The sequence below is a fragment of the Drosophila miranda genome, chromosome XR (assembly GCF_003369915.1).
Source record: "Drosophila miranda strain MSH22 chromosome XR, D.miranda_PacBio2.1, whole genome shotgun sequence".
NCBI classification, from domain to species: domain Eukaryota; kingdom Metazoa; phylum Arthropoda; class Insecta; order Diptera; family Drosophilidae; genus Drosophila; species Drosophila miranda.
Window position 1 is genome coordinate 22,013,395 of NC_046674.1, and position 18,034 is coordinate 22,031,428.

General features: G+C 46.7%; 3 protein-coding genes across 3 annotated transcripts; 2 read left to right on the forward strand and 1 right to left on the reverse strand.

The window, feature by feature from the left end:
* Positions 1–1,301: 1,301 nt before the first annotated feature.
* On the reverse strand, positions 1,302–1,738 carry LOC108150890. Its single transcript, XM_017279200.2, has one exon. The coding sequence runs from the start codon at positions 1,668–1,670 to the stop codon at positions 1,371–1,373; it is 300 nt and encodes a 99-aa protein (XP_017134689.1). The 5' UTR covers positions 1,671–1,738; the 3' UTR covers positions 1,302–1,370.
* Positions 1,739–2,050: 312 nt separating this feature from the next.
* Positions 2,051–2,541, forward strand: LOC108150887 (cuticle protein 38-like). The gene has a single exon (XM_017279196.2). It carries the CDS (start codon positions 2,126–2,128, stop codon positions 2,432–2,434), a length of 309 nt encoding a protein of 102 aa, XP_017134685.1. The 5' UTR covers positions 2,051–2,125; the 3' UTR covers positions 2,435–2,541.
* Positions 2,542–5,946: 3,405 nt separating this feature from the next.
* LOC108153510 (paired box protein Pax-6) lies at positions 5,947–10,969 on the forward strand. Its single transcript, XM_017283566.2, has 5 exons — positions 5,947–6,624; positions 7,468–7,743; positions 8,327–8,467; positions 8,653–9,227; positions 9,293–10,969. The coding sequence occupies exons 1-5, from the start codon at positions 6,492–6,494 to the stop codon at positions 10,112–10,114; spliced, it is 1,947 nt and encodes a 648-aa protein (XP_017139055.1). The 5' UTR covers positions 5,947–6,491; the 3' UTR covers positions 10,115–10,969.
* The last annotated feature ends 7,065 nt before the right edge of the window (positions 10,970–18,034 follow it).

An 18,034-nucleotide genomic window follows, 5' to 3' on the forward strand; every position in this document is an offset into this window, starting at 1 on the left:
AAGTCTGCTCTATTACTGTACATGGAATTCACTTGATTGTAGTCCTTCCCTAGAGCCGTAGGCGTCGACAGGAACATATGGTATAAGCGGTTCCGTTCGAGTGGTTTTTTTAGACACAGGAAACACAGACTCTGTGTGTAGTCGTCATTGTACGGATCGATTGGAGGTGGTGGAGAGCTACATTTCAACAGAATTCCACGTAGGATTGCTGGAAATCTTATAGCGCTGATTTTGGGGTGTGCCTGCCCTGGATCTGTAGCATCAGCCGTCTTCTTTATCTCCCAAATGCGAGGAGTGTCTCGACGTCTTCCAGATATATTCAACACTGGAGCTTGGGATGGCTCAATTTTGTCGATGGTGGTACTACTGGCACTATTGTTTGTTTCGAATTCCATTGCTTTTGGTTTGATGCTCTCTACAATATATGCTATCGTTACGAATATCTATGCAACAACTAGGCATTAAGCACTGACGGCCTTTTAACTGGACGGATTGTTCAGTGGGAGCTCGAAAGCAACAAAATTATTTCGCAAACAAAAGCTCGCACCAAAACAAAAGCTTTTAATGTTAGTGACGGGAATGGTGCTACTATGAAAATTATTGTCTTTGTACATTTGTATTTGACATCGATAGCTAGGATGTTGGTAAATAAATGTCGAGAACATCATTTTTAACAGTGTTTTTTTCCATTTTAATTTAGATTTTGTTTCTTATGATCTTTGTGTGGATGTGTGTGTAGTTAATAAAAAGTATTGATCGTTAGTAATCATATGTTTTCAGCAATGAAATAAATTTATCATTAGGCATAGACATAACTAAAAACAATAATAAAAACAAACAATAATACAATTATCACTTCCGCATCGCAGCAACATTCGCTCTCTGTGGCATTCGCGTTAGGCTTAAACGGTCACCTGATGGACATATTTTTACGTCTATCGGTTGAAATTGCTACTACGGCTGAAAAAATCCATCGAGCTTATCGATGGTTGAAAATTTAGCCGAACATTGAAAGTTTCTGCAGACCATCACCATCATTGCGCGAAAAAATTGAACCGCCGATATGATGGCCGAAACTCCAGTCCCAGCCTCAAACTGAACTCTCAAAGAACTTCTGAATAAAATTTAAAACCGAAGAAAAATTTGATAAACGTTGCAGCATTTTTCTTATAAGACAGTGACGTCGGGGGAGAATTTCCCGTGGGCTGTATCCTTTGTTTTATCAGGTTCTTTTTTGTTTGCCAAAGACCTTAAACCAAATCATCATTGCCGATAGTAAGAACGAACGAGATTCATTAATTTCTGATATAAGCTTTATATTTTGCATTTTTTTTTTTAAATTCATTTCATTGGTTCCATTCATCCTGCATTCACTTCCTCAGCAGAACAGGAGCTGCGCTGAAGGCAGCAGTATAGGGAGATGCCACATAAGGGGAAGCGACATACGGAGAGGCGACGTAAGGAGATGCCAGGTATGGGGATGCCACATAAGGAGATGCTGCTGCCACGTAGGGTGCCGCAAAGTTTCCGTGATATTCCCGGCTGTAGACAGCAGCTGCTGGGCCAGCAGCCACCAGAGGCGCAGAGTAGGCGAAAGGAGCCACAATTCCGGGCTTGGCCGAGACGCAGGCAATCAGAGCGACGAAGGCGAGGGCGAAGAACTTGAACATCTTGAATGGATTGTTGTACGGTCGAGTGTTTCAAACTGAACTGATGACAATTGCTGAATGAACGACGTGTTTTATAGCCACCAATCCCACAGCAGGTCTGCCTGCAGGGCAACCTTCGACCGTTCGAAAAACCAAAGGCTGGTAGTTGGTATTAATTTTTGGCCTGCTTAATGCTGCTTAGTTAAAAGAGACTTCCCCACAGCACACGACGCTTGTGTCGCTTGTGCCGAACCACTACGGGGCTACTACATACGTGACTGGCGTGCCCAAAGAGGGGCCTCAGAATTCGGTTGTTGGGCTGGCGCGAGACCTTGCAAGGCCATTTGGCAGGCACTCAACCTCCACTGTGTGTGGGGAAATAGCTATATAAGCTACGGCCCACCGCCTGTTTGGGCATCAGTTGCATTTGTTCCATTCAACAAGTAAAACAATAAAAAAAAACCAATCCTCCCAAGATGTTCAAGTTCGTCGCCGCCGTTGTCCTCGCTATGATTGCCTGCGTTGCCGCCAAGCCCGGAATCGTGGCTCCCCTAGCCTACTCCGCCCCCTACGTTGCTGCCTCTCCCTACGTGGCGGCGTCTCCCTATGTGGCGTCTCCGTATGTGGCATCTCCCTACGTTGCCTCCCCGTACACTGCCGCCTACGCTTCTCCGTACACCGCTGCCTACACCGCTGCTGCCTACGCCTCCCCCTACGCAGCCGCCTACACAGCCCCTTATGCCGCTGCTGCCGCCTACACAGCCCCCCTGCTGCTGAAGAAGTAGAGATCACACCGGAAGTGCCACCCGCCCACCTGTAACCTGAACGGAAGTCGCATGAATCCTATCCTGCAATGAATCACTGAAATAAACTCTATCAAACGAACAGTAAATATCTGTCTTTCATTCGTGGGGAACTACTGATGTAAATACTACGGAACTATTGTTTCAATGGATATGTGATGGTATACCGTCTCAAGACAGCTGTTCTCTTAAAGAGCTACGTTGTAGATCCCAAAAAACAAGTAAACCAATAATATATCAGTTGCTGGCGCGATGCACGCGATAGTGGATGCAGTATCGATCTGGCAACAACCAAACGGGGAAGGCCGCCGGAGGGCGTGCGGTTCAAAAAGAGGACGCTGATTTAAAGTGGGAATATCACCGAAGCGGCTCAGAAGGTATCATAAAATAGGCTCTCAGAAGAAATAAACAACTCGTAATCTCTGTTGGGAGCTGGGATCATCGGTTTTCAATTAACTTTCAACAGGGTTCCCACGCTTTTCGGATGAGGCGTCCAGCCACCGGCGCGTCATCATGCCAGCCAGCCAGCCCCAGCAACGTTCTGCATGTGTTGATATAACCAATCCAATCCAATTATCTAATCCAGAAAGTTCGTTCACGACGTGTTCGGTGTATGATCTGGCACATCTTTATACAGTATGGTTAGTGGTTAAACATTCAAATAGTTATACACGTCTATCGGTAATTGCGCACCTCTAGAGCCTGCTATCCGTAAGATGTGCCATCTCTAGCACCTGTCGGTTATATTTCAAATGGGAGTGATGGCGTTGCCACATCAATGAAATATACTTTGGAGGTAAAAATTTGATTTGTATGCACTTTTGTGGTACCTAAAAATTACAGAATTTATTAAAAACTCAACATAAGTTGAATCCCCCTTGAGGGAAGTCCTCAAATTAGTGCCTCACCTGCATCTGCTGCATCTGTGGTGTGATTGCACTCGCCCTAAGCAATCCTCGTAAAGACCCCAGCATGTGTGCCACCCAACTGGTCAAGTGTCTTGTGGACTATAGAGCGAACGGACGCGATCGGTAATCGAATTAGGTAAACAAACACTCCATAAGGCGGGCGTACGTTGATAATGTGTGCATAAGCAAATAGGAGACGGACAAGACGGACGAGACGGCAGGAACGACGGCCAGCGATTGCGCCGGTGGTGATGACGGGGCCGAAACCGAACCGAAACCAAATGAAATTTTCGTTTAGGTGGTCGCCAACGGCTGTGAGCCATCTGCTTGTGTGAATGCTTGATTGTTGAAGTGCCACTCGATGGGGCGAGGGCGCACGCTACTCTCCAGCGTCTCCGGGCTCGCGTCTTATTTACTTAGTAAATTATTCCTGTTCGATTGTTTGCGTTTGCTCTGGATCTCTGGCACAAAAGCCCTCGAACGTCATCGTCAGCCCCATCGTTGTCATTGTCGTTGTTGTTGTCGTTGTCGTCGTTGGTTCATTCATGATTCGCCTTTCACAAATTTGATTTGTACTACAATATATACGGATCGATGTGTGCCATAATACTGCACATTGCATCCGAACATATGTACATTCATATGTACCAGCAAATATTCGTAGTATTCAGCAGTTCTGATCAGCTTAGTGAGACATCTCATTATCGACGGTTCTCTCAAGACGATGCATTCTCCACTTATACGTACATGCATCCCGTTTCACTTGCAGATTTATTTCCATCTTCTGATGGTTCTGCTTCTGCTGCTGGTCCAGGAATCGGGCAGGTAATTGCTTTTTAAATCGGCATTCAGTCCGGTCGCCCGTCTGCCGTCTTCCGTCTTCCGTCTCCCATCCACTAGCCACTCCGCCGGGAGCCACTCAATTCGTAAGCTTTGATGCGATTTGGCTTCTGTGCAGCCTCCTCGACTGTGTGTTCTGTGTGGCTCGTTGATCTGATCACGCCATGTGTAGTTTAGTTGCAGTTTCGATTCACATCGGATTGCTTTGCCCAGGCAGCGCATCAATCATCCATCACGCACCCAAGACAACGACCTATCTTTGCAAAACTTGTATACCTGTACATATATACGACCTGTACATACATATGTACATGTACATATTTTCATTTATCAAAGCTAAAGTCGTGATGTCTGTGTACATAGAGAGACGGACTTGAAGATGTAAGGGTTTTTATTCAGATATACATACGTACCTCTACAGGTATTCCAAGTGAAACAGAGTACATTCTTCCACTGAAAATGCTGGGTAAATATTGAAAATTGGAAAACTTTTCTTTAAGCTTTCGCCAAGCTGGAAATTCGTATAATCAATGAATATACATATATTTTAATTTAACTCTTTTTACGCAATATCAATTTTTGGTAAGATAACATATAACTGAATTTGTTCCATATAAATATATTAAACTAATTATATACGTTACATAAACAACCCCTTTTTCTTAATGTGACTTAAAAAATATCCCTCCATGTTGAATTGAACCACTACAAAAAAATATTTGAAAATACTATTCGGAAAACGCTAAAAATCAGAATCAAGACTTTTTCGTTGACTTATACTTGTATTTGTATTTTTATATATGTTTGTTTTCCAAATAACTTTTCTTGCATTTAATATTATTTGCTGTTAAATAAATGTTCCAGAGGTGGCGGCCCTGGGGCTGTATAAAACTGGGGGTGTTGTAGAAAATCGTCAGAGTAATCCAGAAAAACATAGAAGCAAGTTGCAAGTGCCTTTAAATGATTTTGGAAACTTAAAATTAGTTTGGTGTATAACAAGTTAATGTAAATATAGTAGGAGATCTTCTGGAACACAGTTAAAAATGGTATCGGGGTATAAACTTCGTCGACCATCTTATCTACGGTTTGTTTTCGCACGCTAGAAATACTGAATAATTACTTAAAAAATTTGATTTATTAAAGGCAATACAGATTATATTATCCGTAGATGTACCCACTTGGGCTGTCCAAACGTTGAATATTGCCAATTTAATTCCAAATTGACTGTACATATGTAAACACCGATCGATATGGGATTTAGATGTTAGCAGATGGAGAACTACATCTTTGACTCTGTTCAACAGCTCAAGAGATTTAGAAAATGGTTCCAATGGCTCGTAAGTGTCTAACGCCCAATGCATGAATGCAGCTAATTAGGGGAACTGAAGCTGAAGCTGAAGTACGCGGCTGCCTCCCTTCTTCCCAACGTACTGCACCGCACCGTACCCCGCTCCCTTCGCTACTCTGTGATGTGTCGGCGTCGGCAACGAGTCGGTAATCGTTTGATTTGTGAGCGAGCACTACACCCATTGGCAGGGTAGAGTTGTCCCGCTCGCACGCTAGCGACGGACGGCCTCAACGGCCGCCATTATGAAAGTCCAGTGCGGAAAACCGGTCGGCGCTGCGCTGGATATTCCACTCAAACTTTGAGTGAGATGGAAAACTGGCTGCCAGGGGAACACAGCCAGGTGAAATTCGAGCCGAGAGAAAACGAAACGATCCGAGTCTAGCGGCCAAAGCGAGACTACCGAACCGACAGTTTGCTCTCGGCCGCGCACAACGAAACAACAAAAAATTTGGGTTCAGTAAAAGTTCCGTTTGGACATACCTACACAAGCTTTAAGGCCAAGATTTCTAACTGTTTCATGGACAGTCGGATGTGCAGTGAAATAATGTTCCGTGCGGGGTTCCGTCTTCAGAGTCAGTGAGACGACGTTTTTTTTTTTGTTGTTTTTTTCCTTAAATTAAATTGTATATTTATATTGGAAATCGGTTGTACTTAATAGTGAGACGACGAAAAGGAAGTGAGTAGCAGGAGAGAGAGCCCACTGCATTGGCACTTCCGCTTGGCACTTTCCGTTACTCCCATTATCCGTGGGATTCATATCCATATCCAAATCCAACTCCATCCAGTCCCATAATCGATATCCGCGTCCTCTTCTATGTTTTTGATTGTGACTACATTGTGACTGTGTTGTGATACGTGATTCGCGGAACAGAACGGAACGAAACGGAACTACAATAAATATAAAACCAAATAAAAACCTAAGCGAATAGACCGATTCTTAGAAATGTTGATAGAGCCGACATTGAACCGTGACCTTGGCTCGCTTACTGTTGCAAATTCTGGCCTCTCAGCCGCGCACTGGAAAATGGAGCCCCATCCCCAACGAATGACATCGCTGGCCCCGCATGCCTCCAGTGGTAAGTGTTGTCCGACGATTAGCCGACGGCTAATCCAGATGCGTATCTCACGTACTGGTTTCCAAATTTGGCTCGAAATTAGTTTCACTATTGATCCTCTCTCTCTCTCTCCTGTGGATGATCTCTGTTCGAGAAAATAACTCGTTTCATTTGATTTGCGGCACAATTGATGGCGAGCATATATGTACATGTACAATGTATGTACTGGCGATACATATTGTATCTTGAAAATATTTACTCGGAAAACAAGCAGAGTGAAACGCGCATTTAAGCGCTAATTGACAATTATACATATTATGGGGGATAGGCCGGCCTGGGGACTGACGGACGGAGTGCCGCTCAAGCCGAAAGGTACGATACGTATTGTGACTGCTCTACGGGTATGTGTATGCCAGTCAATATTTATATACTTAGTGTTCTGTCGAATTAGCGTAATTCACAGACTTTGAAGCAGCTGTGTACATGCCAAATTTTTAATTTCCCCTTTGTCTTGGCCGCAAATTGTACGCGCGAGGCACATTTCAATTAAATTGATAAATCCGCCCTGCCCTGCGATTGCGTGGGATGTCGACTCCATTTTGGCATTAGTTCGATGGAGAATCGCCATCGCCATCGCCATCGCCATTGGCTTGGCACTGGCACTGGCACTGCCATCCGTCCGTCAGTCAGTCACCATCCATCGGCTTCAGTTCAGTTCAGATCAGTCAACACAATTAACGGCTAATTTATCATAATTAACCATTGTGGTCGGGAGACAGCACAGCGGCCACAACAACCAACAACAGCCCCGGAATAATGATGACAATGGCCAATTATCACTCGATTCCATTCGTTCAATTGCAGTAGCGGCAGCAGCAGCGGCGGCGGCGGCAGCGGCAGCGGCAGCAGCAGCAGCAGCGACGACCACGTCGCCTCCATCTGTGCAAATACCGCCGGGCTTTGGCGCTGGCGGGGGCACAGCCGGCAGCAGTGGCGGTCCAACGGCTGGGCCGGGTAGCACGCTTGGTACATTGATGTCGCAACACCGCCTCCTGGAGTTCTCCCGCTTTGGTGGCCTGCGTGGCTACGACATCGCCCAGCACATGCTGACGCAGCAGGGCGCAGTCTCCAAGCTGTTGGGTAAGTAATACTGGGAGATCCTCTGACACTACTCACTAAACGTCCTCTACGAGCCCCTTTCAATCGGATAACTAATAGGCACTTTGTTTTCGATTTGTTTGCTAATTTTGATGATAAACATGTTATTATCCTTGTCCCTATCCAATGTCCCTACCAGCCCTGCACTGCCCTACCATTCCGAGTCGAGTCCCCTACCGCGAGACTCGAGAGTCGAGAGCGCGCCGTGTGTGTGTAATTTAGCCACTTAAAATTGCATAAACCCTGGCTGGTGGTGGCTAAAGACCGCAGGCTCATTAATCAAAATGCGGCGTATTTCTGGTTTTGGGTACGGGCTCGACTCGACTCGGCTCGGGGCTCGGGGTACGTGCGTGCTGCTGGAGAGTAACAGTATGTACGTAGAAATGTTCTCCCCTCACTTGTTCCGCAATTGTTAATGTCGATGGCGATGGTTGATAAAGCTATTAAACCGAGGGATAAGCCAGGGGCCCGGGCATCACTCAGGACACATAAGTCATCAGATCCGCGCTTGCAATCCATAAATCCATTGTCTCATGCGTTTTTCTGCTCGTGTTCGCTTTTCCAGGCTCCCTGCGACCACCGGGCCTAATTGGTGGCTCAAAGCCGAAGGTAGCCACGCCAACGGTCGTCTCCAAAATCGAGCAATACAAGCGGGAGAACCCCACGATCTTCGCCTGGGAGATACGCGAGCGCCTGATCTCCGAAGGTAAGTAGGAGCGAAGCGAAGATAATTGGCGGCAAAGTCCCCCCGATAATCCGAGTGGAGCTGCTCTGATTGATCACTGATTGATCGGCGGCCGCTTTTGAGTCAACCCGCCTCTCACAATCTCCAATCTTCAATCTCGAATCTCTATCCCGACTTCCCGCTAATTGTGCCCTCCCGCCATGCAGGTGTCTGTACGAATGCCACCGCCCCGTCGGTGAGCAGCATCAATCGCATCCTGCGAAACCGGGCCGCCGAGCGGGTGGCCACCGAGTTCGCTCGCACCGCCGCCTATGGCCTGTACCCGCCCCACCCGCATCCGTACGGCAGCTTCACCTGGCATCCGGCCGGCAATGTGGGAGGTGGACAATCGGTGCCCGGTCCGCCGCCGCCGTCGGCTCTCTGGTCTGTGGCGGCTCCCACATTGGCCAATCTGCCGCCCAGTGCCGGCAGCTCGGTCTCTGCACCGAACTGTGGTTCCCTGAGCTCTGCTCACCTGATGGCCAGCGCTGCCCCCCCGAACAGAGCCATTTCGCCGGGCTCGGGCAGCCACGATACTCTCGAGTCCGCGGACGAGAACCGCCACATCGACTCCGACTATTTGGACGACGACGATGAGCCCAAGTTCCGACGCAATCGGACAACCTTCAGCCCCGAGCAGCTGGAGGAGCTGGAGAAGGAGTTCGACAAGAGCCACTATCCGTGCGTGAGCACCCGCGAGAGGCTGTCGAGTCGCACGAGTCTGAGCGAGGCGCGAGTTCAGGTGAGTGGAGGGATTGCCCCCTGAGGGATACACCTTCTTGACTTTTGTTTCTCCTACATTGACAGGTCTGGTTCTCGAACCGCCGGGCCAAGTGGCGTCGCCATCAGCGCATGAACCTGCTCAAGCGGCAGCGGTCGAGTCCCGCGAATCCGCTGCACTCGCAGCAATCAAACGACGCTCCGGCCAGCTCTCCCACGCCCAGTAATCACAGCAGCGCCTCAGCATCGGCGGCTTCTGTGGGAGGAGCTCCTGCTCCGCCCCAACAGTCGCTTCCCCTCTGCTCAGAGCACTCTCCGCAGGCACCACCTCCATCCGTGATACTGCACCCACTGCACGGGCCACCTGGGGGCCACCATCACCACCATCCACTGCACTTGCCGACGCATCCTGCGGCGCTGCAGCTGCTCAGCCACTACCATCAGCAGCAGCAGCAGCAGCAACAACAGCAGCAACAACAGCAGCAGCAGCAGCAGCTTTCTCCCACTGGAGTTGGAGGCTGCGGATCGGCCGCCAGCCACCTGTCGATGGGAGGAGAACGCAGCGCCTTCCGGAGTCTGGTAAGCTCTCCTTCTGCGGCAGCCTTTCTGGGCCTTGCCCGGCAGTATGCGGTGGCAGCATCTCTGACGGTGGCCGAGGAGCAGCGCTCGCGGATGCACTACTCCACCGGGGTGGGTTCCGGGCCGGAGGGCAGTGGCCCTGGCAGTGGGAGTGGGACTGGGACGGGCGGCTCAACCATGACCGTGGACAACTCATCGTCCGACTCGGATGAAGAGATCAACGTGCACGACGATTCCGATGCTGAAATCGAATCGCCGGCGGCAAAGGTGGCCCGCCTGTCATCCTCCGATGGGTCGGCGACGCTGCAGTTCCTAAAGCATGACCGTTAGCGGGACAAACCCGTGATCCGGCGGCAGAGTCTAATTGAAAACCTGAGTTGTGTGCGCGTTTGTGATTGACAGCGACGTAGGTATGTAACTACGTGGAATGGTGGGTCCCGCAGGGCGGTCGCAGGCGGATCCGTGCGTGTCGCGGACAGAAACATGAGACGCGACTACATTCGTAGACGAAACAAATCGAAAACCAAAGTTAAAATGCTGCTCACCTACTTGGCTGCGGTTCGGGGTCTTGCTTTTGCCCCGGTCCGGACACTAGGTTGCAACTGAAACAGCAGCAGCAGCAGCAGCAGCAGTAGCAGCAAGAGCAAGAGCAACAATAGTAGGCGGCATTTGTGTGTGGACACGCTTTAGATTAACTGAAATTGTAACTAATACTTACTGGTACATGCTCGTACGAGTATGTGCACGCTTGTCCCATATATCCATCATCTGCATAATAGATAGTTACGAATGCGAATCCGAGTCCGAATGCGAGTACGTACCTTCCAAGTATGTAGTACGTATAATTATTACGTGTACGAGTACGAGTACTAGTACGAGTATATTATTCATCGCCGGCCGTTGGCCGCTGGCTGCCGACTTACCTCATCACCATTTAAGGCTATAGAGTATGCAATATCTACACATATAGTATGAATGTATGTATGTAACTGTAGCCGTAACTCTAACTATAACTTAGTCCTAACCTAGGCTCTAAACTCCAACAATACAATGCATGCCCATTCGGAGCACACTATTTTTTTTTTAAACCTTTTTTTTTGAACTGATATCTATATTGTATGATAAGTGTGAGCAGTCTCTCCCAAAAATGGGGAGTATCAAATAAAAGTGCAAGAAATACAAGAACTTTCGTTTTTTGGTGGGGATTGAATTATTAATCATTCGAAAAAGATAAGTGAATATGTATGGTGGATAGTGGATGGTGGATGGGATGGGAATTGAGAGATCTAGGAAGATCTTGCAAGGAACGACCTGAAATCGGTAACCCAATAGGTCTTCAATGGGTCTCCAATGCCCGATGTGACAACAGTAGAATTTATTCGTCCGATTTCACGCATAATAATCAATTCCATCAACAAAACACACTCAGTGACGGGTAAAAACAACCAGAAACCGAAACACACAACCGAAAACTCTGGCAACGAGCATAAATAAGCATTTAACACTCAAAAGGCTTCTTAAAAACGTTATTAAATATTAATATAATCAATATTCATTGTGTGACCAACTGTCGAAGAGAGGAGGGAAGGGGACTTAGATGGGGATGGGGATGGAGATGGCTATGGGTATGGGTATGGAATGGTAGGTAAAAGTCAAACGAAATCGAAATCAGAATCAAAATAAGCGCATAGAAATCGCTTAAATTTCAAACGTAATGGCCAATATGTCCAAATCTGGTAGATAACATCGACATTTTAATTATAACCAAATGAAGCCGCGCCGCGCGCACACTCCGCGGGGACATGCACAGGCAGAGATGTGGAGATGCAGAGATGTGCGGATGGGTATGGATATGGGATAGGATGGAGTGGAATGGTATGGCATGGCATGGCATGGCATGGCATGGAATGGAATGGAATGGGATTGGATGGTTTCGACTGACCGATTAAAAATGCCGAGTCAACTAAGCACATAAATCAATGTAAATTATGGTGTTAACAAAAGGCGATCTGAGCGCGCTCAAATCGCAGGCACCGGAGAGACTCGATCGTTGACTCTTTTTAGAAGCTGGGGACTGCTGACTGCTGACTGGGGACTGTGCCTGGCCGAGATTTAAATGAGCTGAGCGCGTATGTTGTGCATTCGCATCTGATAAGAAAGTGTGAGAGTGAGAGAGAGAGCGCTCCGCGGTCGTTCGTGTCGATACTTACAAGCCTGATCGGGATTGGGATCGGGAGCGGATTCGGGATCGGGATCGGGATCGGGTGACGGTCATCAGCATTACCACGCGCGCGAGCACTCGGTGAGGCCGAGAGCACACAAATTCAATTTGCTTGAGTTTTTATGAGCAAATGGTCCGGTCCCGTATCATCCCGTCCGTCCTCTCTCTGGCCCTTTGCCTTTGCCTTGGCCTTCTCCTTCTCCAGTCATGACTTATTCTAATTTAGTGCGGAGCTGCTCGTGAGCATTCCTTTAATAAATTTAAATCACCTTCTATTGAAAATATTTTCACCTCGGGCCCCATAAATTATACATTATACGATATTTATACAGTCTGCGGCACACGGCTGCGGCTACGGCTACGGCTCTGGGTCAGGCCTTTCGACTAAATCCAGAGATATTCGGCTTTTGGCTTTGGTTTCACGCTCTCCGATACAATTCGAAAAATATTCAGTGGTTTCATTTAGAATACCAAGATGTGATATGCATGTTGGGGATCTCCGATCTCGTATCTCGGAACTCATGGAGCGATGCTGGGAACAGGGACCGGGGGAGGGACAGGAGCAGCCCCAGGGACCATCTGCTTGATGGACCAGGGCAAAGTGGCGCTCTCATGAGCGCCATATAATCACAGTCAAACACTTTTACGATCGACCCATCATGCAGTGCTGATCAGTTGGCCACTTGATGACTCTCAGGACTCTCGCAGAGATTGTTTCCGCAACATTGTTGGCAAATGTTTGTGGCTTTGCGCAGTTTTTATTGTTTGGGTTGGCGGAAATCGATGAACTTTAGTACGGCTCTGACGGCGTCGGTATCCCGTATCCCATATCCCATATCCCCAACTCCAACTCCAACTCCAGCTCCAGCTCCAACCCATACCCATGCGCCCGCCCTCCTGGCAGCCAGCGCCACCAGCAAGGGGCCGGTGATAAATCTGTTGGCAAACCCGACACAACATTTCCATCGTATCCTTCTAAATGGACCATAAACGTGCGAAGTCGCAACACTAGCAATAACTAAAGTTAGTTACGTTTACTAATATGACAACAATGTTGTCGGCTCCAGCATCAGCATCAGCAACAGGAACAGCATCCCTGCCTGCCCCTTCGGCGTTGTTCGAAACTTGTATCTAGGGTCACTGATCGTGATGGATTTTACCTACTATTCCTCTCAGGAGTACTTAAACTAGGAAAAGGTGAAGAATATTTCAATATTTTCGGATGCTTTCGCATCCCTGTAAATGTTATTTCCAAGGGCGAAGAATCACAAATTCTGAAAGAACGTAATTTTCGAGTGATCTGAGTAAATAAGGATTGAATAAGGATCACTAAATCATGGATATTTGTTCTATTCAAAAGTTCCAATATTCAATCTACTATAGTCTGTAGTCTATATATCCCTTGTAAAGCGCAGTCTGTCAGGATATCATAAAGATCAATGCAAATATAGAAAAAGTACAGGAAATTAACTTATTTAAATGTTTTTTTTTTTAACAGATGAAATTCGTATGCTATACAACAGATGCACATACATATATACATAGATGTACAGTCGCAACGTGTGAGTGTCGCCATCCAAATCAGTGATTTATGCCCAAACTGAAATGTCCACAATGGCGATTCGGATGACCCGACCCTACGACTGCGACTGCGACTGCGGCCAAGAAACTATCCCCGCAGCACTGAAGGCACCGCCAGAACGACGGTAGGGCAGAGCAGCGATGGGGCTGAGGCTGGGGCTGCGGCAGAGCCTCTGTTAATGAGCGGAGCGATTAAGAGATGTGCATTTGTGCTTGTCCGCTCCTTAAATGAGCTCGAGCTTTTAGCGCGCAGCTCTAGGCGGACGGGGACGGGAACGGGTCCCAGGGCGGGGGGGACCGAGTGATTTTGTCTCGTTGTCATCTCATTTGGAATTGGGCGATAAGACAAATTTGTTTTCTTTGTTTATAAGTTTATGCAGATACAGGTTTCGGTTTCCAATCCACTCCTCGGCCGGGCATATTCGAACTGTCGCTGCCCGGGGCCTTGCATCTGGGATAGGGCATACGCGATTCGCTGGCAGCCCAACGAGCGATCGGGGGAATAGAGTTATATTTAATCTTTGTCGCCTCGCAGGTCGGGACTCAGTTCGAGCCAGAGCCAGAGACAGAGACAGGGCCGAGACAGAACAGTGCCCGATCGCAGCACAACAAAGTGGAATTGTGGCCTTTTGATTTGAATTTTGAATTCGAATGTCTTTGTTTTTTATTTGTCGGACTGCGGCGGCAGCTGCCGCTGGTTGACATCTCTCTTAACGAGGAGTGTGATCAAAAGAGTAATGAGGTGTTGATAGTGCCCGAAAGCGAAAGACGCTTTATGCATTCCCGTGGATTAATTAGGAACAATACCAGCCACAGCCACAGCCACAGCATCCACAGAAGTTGGCCCTGTTCTAGTATGTCCCAACGATAATTGAGGGTCTCTTATGTCTCAAATGAATGGGGTTTCGGCTCTGGAACTGCCGCTGTTGGGGCGAGGTTAAACGGCGACATCGATGGATCCCCTAACCTTTGAAGTCTTTCAGATCTTTCTTTTACATTGTATTGTCTCTGGAATCTGATTCTGATTCCTGATTCCTGACTCTGACTCTGAATTCGACTTTGATTCCGATTCTTTCTCTGGCTCTGGCTCTGGCTCTGACTCTGACTCTGGTTATGGCCATTGTTCTGTTTGACCAATTTGCATATGATAAATCTGCTTTCATATTTTGTTAAATTGCTGCTCTCTGGCTATCGCATTTTTTGTTCTTATTGGCTGGGCCAGAGCATTGGCGCGTGGTAAATTGGTTGTATTGTAAAACATCTAATTAGTGGCCGGCTACCGAATTATGACCAATTATAATTATTGATTGATTGCGACCCATAATGAGTGGCTCGGAAAATCCCGTTGTCGCTTTCTTCGATTCTGATTCCAATTCTAACTCCGATTCTGATTCTGCTTCTGATTTTGGATCTGAAACTGTTTCTCATTTCGCATTATTGTCGTAAACTTTTCTGAGCCTCTGATTTTTCTATAAAAACATATAAGACCGAGAACAAAAGACCCCGCAGATGACTGTTTGTAAGACCTATGTATAGCGTGATAGTACTCATTTTATTTCTACATATCTGGCACATCAATAGTTCCCATGACAATGATAAGTACTTACATTTAATTGAGTCAAATTGTTGTGCCTTTAATACCTTTCATTACTCTATTCTGGAGTTAAGATTCATATGTACGACAAAATGTTGAAAAAATATGGTGAAAAAGTCATTGAAAATAGATTTGTTTGGTTTGTATAGTAGTTAGTATATATGTAGGTATATAGGGTATAGGGCTATACCAAGCAAAATGGCAAGAGTCGAATGCTGGCTTTTACAGATACATACGTATAAGCCAAAATATTACCTAACTTTACGTTACCAAAAACAGAAGTGGCTTCCGAGGATGGGCTACGAAATTGCCAAGCTCTACGAATCGGGTCCGACTTTCTGTATATTATTTTTTTGTGCTAGTACATCAGATATTTAGCTTTCATTTTCCAAAATACAAAAAATATTACAACTTTTCTTTTGTTTTTTTTTCTATCTATCTTGCTATCGTTACAAAATCCGTGCTAAAAAATTAGATACAAAATATGTCTAGTTTTCTTTTAGATAGTTTAATATGTTAGAGAGCATTGTTTTACGAATCATTTTTCTTATAGGAGAAAATAGTAAAGGAAAACATAACTATAAACATACGAAAAATACCGAAATAGCGAAATAGCGAACTTTTGCTTATTTTAATAGGTTTTCCGAATTGCCAATTGGTTAAATTAGTTAACTTTCAATAAATAAAAAATAAATAAAATTTATATTTATTTGTATTATTTGTTATATTTATTATTATTATTATATTTAAAAAATAAATAAGTTCAGGGAAAAAGTATATGTAAATCTGTTTTTACTGACTTGCAATGATTTTTGGCATGGTGGACATTTTGGCGGGAATACCCATATGTTAATTAGTGATGGGTATATTGTTTAATATATACTGATCTAGAATATATGTTACATATAAGTACCCTTGTTTGGGTTGAAAATACTACATTTCATTGCAAGCTCATGGTATAGGGTACCCACTGAAAGGGGTAGGAAAGAAACCCTAGCAAAACTATAAAGAAGTGTGTTTTATATTCACTCCTCTATCTTGGAAGAATCAGAGTGTTAAAGATACAAGAAATGTCAAAGTTACAGCCACGGCAGCAATCGCCCGAGCGCAGACCACTTAGCTCGCGCATAAATCTCGGCATTCCAATGGGAGGCTGAGAGGAACAATTAACCGAAACTTATGACGCTGCACCTTATTAAAATGCATCCCCTGCACCGGCACCGGCACTGGCACTGGCACTGGCACTGGCAGTGGCTCTGGCACCGGCACTGGCCCAAACTCAAATGATCTCTAAACTACGCCTATTGTTCTTTCGGGCCCGGCTGACGGTGACTACTACAAAAATGTTAAACGGCTCTTTCGTTTGGCTCGCCACAAGATTTATTGCTTGTCCCAAAATCACAGAATACAGAATACCCGTTGCTGCTCAGAGACCGGGGCCCCGACTCGGTCGAGATAGCGACCGAGCCAGAGATCGAAACGGAGACCGAGTCGAAGAGGGAGGCGGAGAAACAGAATAAACCCTGTTTTGATTCGGCGGATCACATTCGAGCAAATCACGCATAAATGAAGTCACCGTATGTCGCACGCATTAATTCAACATTAACGTATTAATGCGCCTACATCGCCCACTAATTGAGCCAGCGACACCGACTCCACTGATAAGTGGGCATCGGTTTGGGTTTGGGTTTGGGTTTGGGCTTAGGTCCCTCTGGTCTCTGGTCTGATGAGAAGCCTGTGCACCTACCGATCGAACATATCCATTTAATGTGGGAAAAGGGTTGAAGCGATGGGATAGAGAGCGATGCGATGATGGTGCCCCATAATGCAAACAATATGTCTCTATAGGATTTCAGTGGCTTCATTGATTCTTATCACCCTATAAAATACATTTCGTTTGATTATTTGTATTTCTCTCGCTTTTTATAAGCCCTTCCACAGCCGTCCACTGCCGTCCGCGTCCACTTCGATCTGGTTCCCGTTGCGGCTTTTGCTCTGTGGCTCTGTTGCTGTTGCTGTTGCTGTTGTCGTTGCCGTCCATGTCGCTCTGTTGCCTTGTTGCCTTGTTGCCTTGTTGCCGGTGTGCCGCCAATGCTCTGTGGCTCTGTTGTCACCATTGTGGCTCATCGCCGGCTTTTGTGCGCCAACGTTTTATTTCATTCAACATAGATGGCTGCTTTTTATTTGGAGTCAGACCTCGGGCTGGAGCTGGAGCTGGAGCTGGGGATGGGGCTTGGTTGGGGTCGTTCGATATCGAGTTCGAGTTTGATCGCGAGGCTCGGTCTGGCTGGGTCTCCGGGGCATGGTTGTGCCCATAGAGCGATTCGGGGTGTAATTTATGTCTTTATTTAGTAAAGATTTCGTTTCCTAATTTATTGTGATATCTCTTTGGGCAAACGGGCATCGGCAGAAGCAGCAGCAGCAGCAGAAGCAGAATCGGAATCAGTCCCATTTTCATCCTCAGTCACTGGGCCTCTGGTCCCTGGATGGGATGTTGTCTTGTTGTTGTCCCCCTGTCGACACCTTGGGGATCGACCAGCTGCTCTCCCTCTCCCTCGCCCTCTCTGGCCCTGGCTTAGATTGTGCCCATGCGATGTTGTTTGTGCTCACCTCTTTGACCGCTCATTCGTTCCCGTGACAGTTTGGAGTCGAACCCACCAGCATCTCCATCACCATCTTCATCAGGGGCATCAGGGCATCAGCATCACCTGTAGACGAGTCAATGCCTGGCCGGCTACTCCTTCTACTGTTCCCATTAGGAGCGTGAAGTGATCCCCGATTTATCTGCTATCTGCTGATAATGCTCATCGAACAAAGTGAATTAAATAGAATATGAGAATAGCCGCAAATGGGA

What these genes read in the sequence shown, in the direction of transcription:
- LOC108150890 (XM_017279200.2), bottom strand. Translation starts at nt 1,670, where the DNA reads ATGTTCAAGTTCTTCGCCCTCGCCTTCGTCGCTCTGATTGCCTGCGTC.
- LOC108150887 (XM_017279196.2), top strand. Translation starts at nt 2,126, where the DNA reads ATGTTCAAGTTCGTCGCCGCCGTTGTCCTCGCTATGATTGCCTGCGTT.
- LOC108153510 (XM_017283566.2), top strand. Translation starts at nt 6,492, where the DNA reads ATGTTGATAGAGCCGACATTGAACCGTGACCTTGGCTCGCTTACTGTT. An exon ending in CGAGCGCCTGATCTCCGAAG is followed by an intron (nt 8,468 to 8,652) that starts GTAAGTAGGAGC and finishes CCCGCCATGCAG; the next exon opens with GTGTCTGTACGAATGCCACC. An exon ending in TGAGCGAGGCGCGAGTTCAG is followed by an intron (nt 9,228 to 9,292) that starts GTGAGTGGAGGG and finishes CTACATTGACAG; the next exon opens with GTCTGGTTCTCGAACCGCCG.